This window comes from Triplophysa dalaica, chromosome 3 (genome assembly GCF_015846415.1).
Source record: "Triplophysa dalaica isolate WHDGS20190420 chromosome 3, ASM1584641v1, whole genome shotgun sequence".
Lineage (NCBI taxonomy): Eukaryota > Metazoa > Chordata > Actinopteri > Cypriniformes > Nemacheilidae > Triplophysa > Triplophysa dalaica.
Window position 1 is genome coordinate 3,868,159 of NC_079544.1, and position 6,431 is coordinate 3,874,589.

Here is a 6,431-nt window from a genome sequence, read left to right on the forward strand (position 1 = left end):
ATATAGTTATATTTTTATTCATCCTCTTTAAAATAAAATGTATTTTGGACTACTGCAATGCTCTCTTTGCTGGTCTTCCTGCAAAGGCTATCAAACCACTTCAGCTGGTTCAGAACGCAGCAGCACGCCTCATCTTCCAACAGCCCAAAAGGGCTCATGTGACTCCCCTTTTCATCTCACTCCACTGGCTACCGGTTGCAGCCCGTATCAGATTCAAGTCACTAATGCTTGCCTACAGGACTATCACTGGATCTGCACCGGCTTACTTCCACTCTCTCATGCACTCCTACACCCCATCAAGATCCCTGCGTTCAGCAAACCTGCGGCGGCTTGTATTGCCTTCCCATAAGGACAGTAAATCGCTCTCCCGCTCTTTCTCATTCACAACTCCTTCCTGGTGGAACATTCTTCCTAACTCTCTCCGTTCAACCACATCTCTCACAACATTTAAAAAACTACTTAAAACCCAACTCTTCTGTGAATACTTGACAAACAAATGAGAAGAAAACAAAATACACTAACCCTTTCTCTCAACAGGTTGTGGTCTAGCTTTTGTTGAAACCAGTAACTTTGTATTGGCACCTAATGTATTATGGCTCCTGTATGAACTTTCGCTTATTGCTCCTTAACTCTTTGTAAGTCGCTTTGATAAAAGCGTCTGCTAAATGTCTAAATGTAAATGTAAAATACACTTCAAACTACATTCAAAGACAGATAAAGTGCATTTTAGAGAAATTACAGATATAAACTCAGCAGTGAAAAAAGAAATGAAAATCAAGAGTTGAAACAGAGAAAATGTGCAAGAAAGTTTGTTTCACATTCTGCAAATACACAAAAGTAATAACTTTTCTCTCCTCACGCCTGCTGGCAAAATGTATCCGATTTTTTTGTAAACTGAGCTTTTCTTCTTCGTTTAAATAATCACCTCAACACGATATAATCCTAGAAGGGATAAAACATTGTAATGTTACAAGTTTACAGTAAACAGCATGCATGAAATACAAAGAATATAAAAACAAACCTGCTATGTTAATAATCACAACATAAGCCACATATTCATGTGATTAAAGGCTTCGGCTGTTCATTTGAACTCATTTCAAAGGTTCTGCTAGTAGTGGGCGACCGTGCAATGTATAATGGAAGCTGTACATCTGACTTGAGTTGGAAAATTGGCATAAAATGTAAACGTTTACGCAGCCCAAATATGAATGATCCAGAATCATGTCAGCATGTCTGATTTTTTTTTTTAAATCTTTACTCTTGACTCCTCAAACCGTATTTAGGGTTTTCTGTTTTTTAATTTTCACAAATCTTGTGTTCTTCTGGATCTGAGTTGTTTACGTCTTATGAAGTTGCATATTAAACAAAACATGTTAATGACATCAGTTTAAAGTGTTGAGTGAACATTTCATTAACCACACCCACCTACATATCTTTACTCACCTCAATAAAACACTACACACCTCATCTCTCAATCTACACTGAATCCACATCCGTTGTAAGACATTTGTTTTATTTTACAGTATATGTACAAACTGCACTCTTGTCTGGACGGTCACGATGGAGACACAGATGACTCTTCTCATGATTTTCACTGCAGTTTCAAGTAAATATACTTAAATTTTTACCAAGTATAGGAGAACAAATGATCAAATGCACATTTTACTGCAAAAGCATTTAATATTTGATATTTCATATCATAAAGTAAAGTACTGTAATGTATTATTTATTCAAACAATTCTAGATTTCCTTTTAAAATATAATACATTTAATTTCAGGTTCATTTGCAGATAAAATTGGACCAGACGGAGACGCAAATATAATCAGAAATGAAGAAGATTCTGTGACACTGAGCTGCACATATGAAACAGACAGCACTTATGTTTGGCTTTACTGGTACAGACAGTCTCCTAACACAGAACCTCAGTATTTACTGTATAAAGGTGCTCGAAGAGGAAGCTCAGAACAGCACATGCCAGATGATCGGTTTCAGTCAAAGACATCAGACACATCCACTGAACTCATTATTAAGAGTGTGTCTCTGTCAGATTCAGCTCTATATTACTGTGCTCTGAGAGATGTAGCCCAGTGATACAAAAAGCCTGAAAGTCTGACACACAATTATTGCTTTGAACAGTTTTTAATCAAGTAAAATCAAACCACAGCTGCTCTGTATGTAAACCACAAAGCTTTGTGTAAGACAGGATACAGTAACACCTGCAGAAAGTTTATTTGAGGTGAATAATAATAATAATAATAATAATGGATCTATGAACTCACTAAAAGCAAGTTACTTTGTTGCTTTCACTAAGATTGTTTTAACATCAAATGCTTAAGGCTCTTTCATGTTCATTTGTTGATGAAGAGTTCCAGAGTTCAGCAGCGCCAACAGTATTATTACACATCAGCTATTTATGCTTTAGACTCTATTAATGTGAAGTTACAATTACAGACTGTCTGTTAAATCAGAAGCTTATCACATATGCTTGTTTTCTTAATGCTTTATTTGGATTAAGAAATATTGTTTACACTTAAAAGATTTTTCATTTGTTTGCATGTAAATCTACACTATTTTTTTTGTGACTTAGATGTTCCTGATAAAACACTGAATACATCATAATCGCATAGAAGTGAACCAACAGGAGGAGAGGATGGTCTTTTTATTTTGTCCTACACTGTGAATCAAGCATAGTTCACCAGATAGGTCATATGAATGTTTCACACACTGTAAACATGTTCATGAAGTGTAATTTCGCGTCATTAACACGTGCGGATGCAAATGTGCTCCAGGTAAGAGACATGATATCATAGAGTCGATCATATGTGCCACAAATTTGCTGAGAAAATGAAATGTATAAGTCTACACAAAAGGTTTTATGAGGCTCTATGGAAGAGATTAGACATCAGACATTAGACAGCAGCCTTGAAGAATACAGGAGAAGACAAACACCAGTGTTACACACCAACGTAAATCTCAAGCTTTAAAGAACACATCAGTGGTAGCACTGACCTTCCTGAAAAGTCTGTTCTTTCCATCAGACTCATATAACTGTGACTATCACCCGGCCAAATGCAACTTCTTTGCCGGACTGACGTAAATCAAACGTTATTGGTTATTTTAAAAGGGGGAGGGGCCACTCAATATGTCTCACTCTGTCTTATTTTTTCTGTTGAAATTATGTCAACACTTAAATTAATGCAACACATTCCAATTCATATATTTATCTTTAAGCTGGATTCATATAGTTTATTAGTAAACATGGAGAGATGTATCCTACTGATTCTCATAACAGTGACAGGTAAAGTACATATAAAAACTATATGACTCAGATATGTTGAACTTTTTCTAACCATAATATACATCAACTGTTAAACATTCACAATATATATATTTTAAAGTTGTTTATTTGCTCTTCTGTTTCCTTGCAGGTGTATTTGCTGACAGCATTGATCCAAAAGACACCAATATAATGAAAAGTGAAGAAGATTCTGTGACACTGAGCTGCACGTATGAAACAACTAGCCGTTATGTTTATCTTTACTGGTACAGACAGAATCCTAACAGAGAACTTCAGTATTTACTGTATAAAGGTGCTCGATCATCGAGTAGTTATGAGGATATACCAGACCCTCGGTTTCAGTCAGAAACATCAGACACATCCACTGAACTCATTATTAAGAGTGTTTCTCTGTCAGATTCAGCTCTATATTACTGTGCTCTGAGAGTTGGAGCCCAGTGATACAAAGAGCCTGATAGTCTTTACAAAAACTGACACACAATTATTGCTTTGAACAGTTTTTAATCAAGTAAAATCAAACCACAGGTGTTCTTTATGTAGACCACAAAGCTTTGTGTATGACAGGATACAGCAGCACCTGCTGAAAGTTCATAAAAAATAGTTTTTTTCAGTTATTTCTGCTGTACAAGTCATTATGTGTGATGATCTGTATTTGTACCCCAGCCTGTTCACAATTTAGACCTGCATTTTCAATTATCCTCCTGATCGCATCTAGTCAGCCATCACACACCTGCCACCAATTTCCCTCCTCACCAGCATCATAGAAAAGCACACACCTTATACCTTCCCTGCGTATAGTTTCGAAGGGCTCATCCCTTTGCCCTAAGCCCTTTGAAAGGTTTACCCTTTGAAGTGAGAGCTTTGAAGGGTAAAAGTGTGTAGGGTAAAGAAAAACTGTTTCTTGAAGTGCCCTTCTGCATCATCATCCCACGCCCATAAGAAGGCGACATGACCACACAAAGAATCTGCGCAAAGAATTATGGGAGCCTAATTGAAGTGTCCATCAAGTGTATGAAATTACTCGCTTGGGCTGTCCAAAATTGCATACTGTGACAGTACATACTGAATTTAAATGAGCACCTACTTATCGGCCGTTAAAACAGTACGTTCTATATAGAATGAATGTGTGTAGTATTAAAATAGAACGGACATACTGTACCTGCCATGTTTTATAGTCCAAAACTAGTTTTGTAGTTATGTGACCGATATGCTCTTTGACCTATGACGTTTTGACAACAACCTATACTTGATCGTTTATAAAATCATAATTGAATCACGAATGTTTTAAATTAGAAACATTAACTCCATTGTTAAACACCCAAAAAACATTATAAAATCCTCAAAAACAGCTAAAGAAACATAACCCTAGAAATGGTTGAAGTATGATTTTAAACTTCTCACTTCTCAGATGCTCAATATTAATGTTTTAGCACTAGGTGGAGACTCTTCACCATACAGAAGTACCCTATGAGCCCAACATATCCGGTTTTACCAGCTACATGACAACACTTGAAACGATTGTGATCAGAATGACACTCATGATGACCAATAGGTGCAGAACAGGAAGTTGATGTGTGTCTTTATTTTTGATTGGCAGTGACATACAGAGTCTGATACACAAACACAGATCTGAAAGACTCTTATTTAACATAAATGAATGGTGTTTAATGATTCTTATTATGACTACAGGTATATCGTTTATAGAATCAAAGATTTAAAAATCTAAACGTTTCATTGATTGTGTTCTGTTGTTGAAATTGTATTCGTTTTTTCCAACTTTGCTCAATTGAATTGTATGATTTTGTGTTTATTGTTTACAGGTTTGGTGACTGGTAACAAAAATTGAGCCAGATAAAGGGTTCAACAATCACTGTAAAAGAGAAAGAAAATATAAAACTGAGCTGTTCATATAGTTCAACCAGCAATGATGTTCAACTTTATTGGTAATGAAAGTTTTCTCACAGTGAATTTCTGTATTTAGCGTATAAAGGTGCTCGATCATATAGTGCTGAAGATACTTCAGATCAACGGTTTAAAGCAACAGCATCAGACACATCCACTGAACTCAATATTAATGATGTGACTCTGTCAGATTCAGCTCTATATTACTGTGCTCTGAGAGTTGAAGCCCAGTGATACAAAACATGAAACACGTCGTACAAAATCCTAAAAGATATTTACACATTGAACCTGTGCTAAAACCATAAAGAAAACAACAATATATTCACAAAGAAAATAAAACATGGTTACATTTGTATGAGGTTTAAGTCAGAGATTATTTTGTGTATTAATATGTTCAGGTATTTTGTTACATGAAGTGAGAAGAGTATGTTTTAGGGAAATGATGTAACTGCACATCATAGCCACCGTGAGTCAGAATATGTATGTGATGTATATAAACTCCTCCTACATCTGTGTGTAGTTAAGAGAACTATATGTGAAATGTAAACAGTAAATTGTCTCATTTTCATCACTAACATTGTCTGTGTTAAATATGAACTATGTTCATCTGGCTGATACATTTACTTTTAATGCTTGCAGTTCAAGGTAAAGGCCATTTCATTTTAAATTTACCTATAACTCTTCAATAATAATATGCCTGCAATGTTTTGATCTTGTTTTGATATTATTAATGATTTTTACTTTATTAATTGGTTTAATTTTCTGTAGAATGCAACACAGAAGATTCTGTTGATCAACCAACAAGAGTTCAATCTGCTTTTGAACATGAAGCTGTTACACTTCACTGTACATATAAAACCAGTGACCCTTTACCTTATTTTTACTGGTACCAACATAAACCAATGGATTCCCAACATACATACTGCAAAAGCTCTCGACTGGATCAAGCAGCAGTGAAACACAATTTGAGGAAAGATTTCATGCAGATGTGAGCAGATCCTCAGTTTCTCTGATCATTCAGGATGTGTGTGTGAGTGACTCTGCTGTGTATTATTGTGCTCTGAAGCCCACAGTCACTAAAACACACTAAACTTCCTTACAAGAACTAACACATCTAAACTCTGATGATGCCATACTTATGTCAAACATAACAAACATTATATCACAAATGATATGAGCACATTCTTTCTTTATTTTTTTATCCACGTTGTAGAAAAAATGGTAAACACA

At 35.5% G+C, this 6,431-nt stretch overlaps 2 gene segments (V, D, J or C); both read left to right on the forward strand.

Annotated features, from left to right (window-relative positions):
- Positions 1–964: 964 nt before the first annotated feature.
- LOC130416119 (T cell receptor delta variable 1-like) lies at positions 965–2,092 on the forward strand. The segment is given in 4 exon segments: positions 965–980; positions 1,504–1,528; positions 1,572–1,606; positions 1,779–2,092. Coding segments are annotated over 4 exon segments (390 nt in total).
- A 1,106-nt stretch (positions 2,093–3,198) lies between these two features.
- LOC130416196 (T cell receptor alpha variable 18-like) lies at positions 3,199–3,740 on the forward strand. The segment is given in 2 exon segments: positions 3,199–3,299; positions 3,430–3,740. Coding segments are annotated over 2 exon segments (351 nt in total).
- Positions 3,741–6,431: the final 2,691 nt, after the last annotated feature.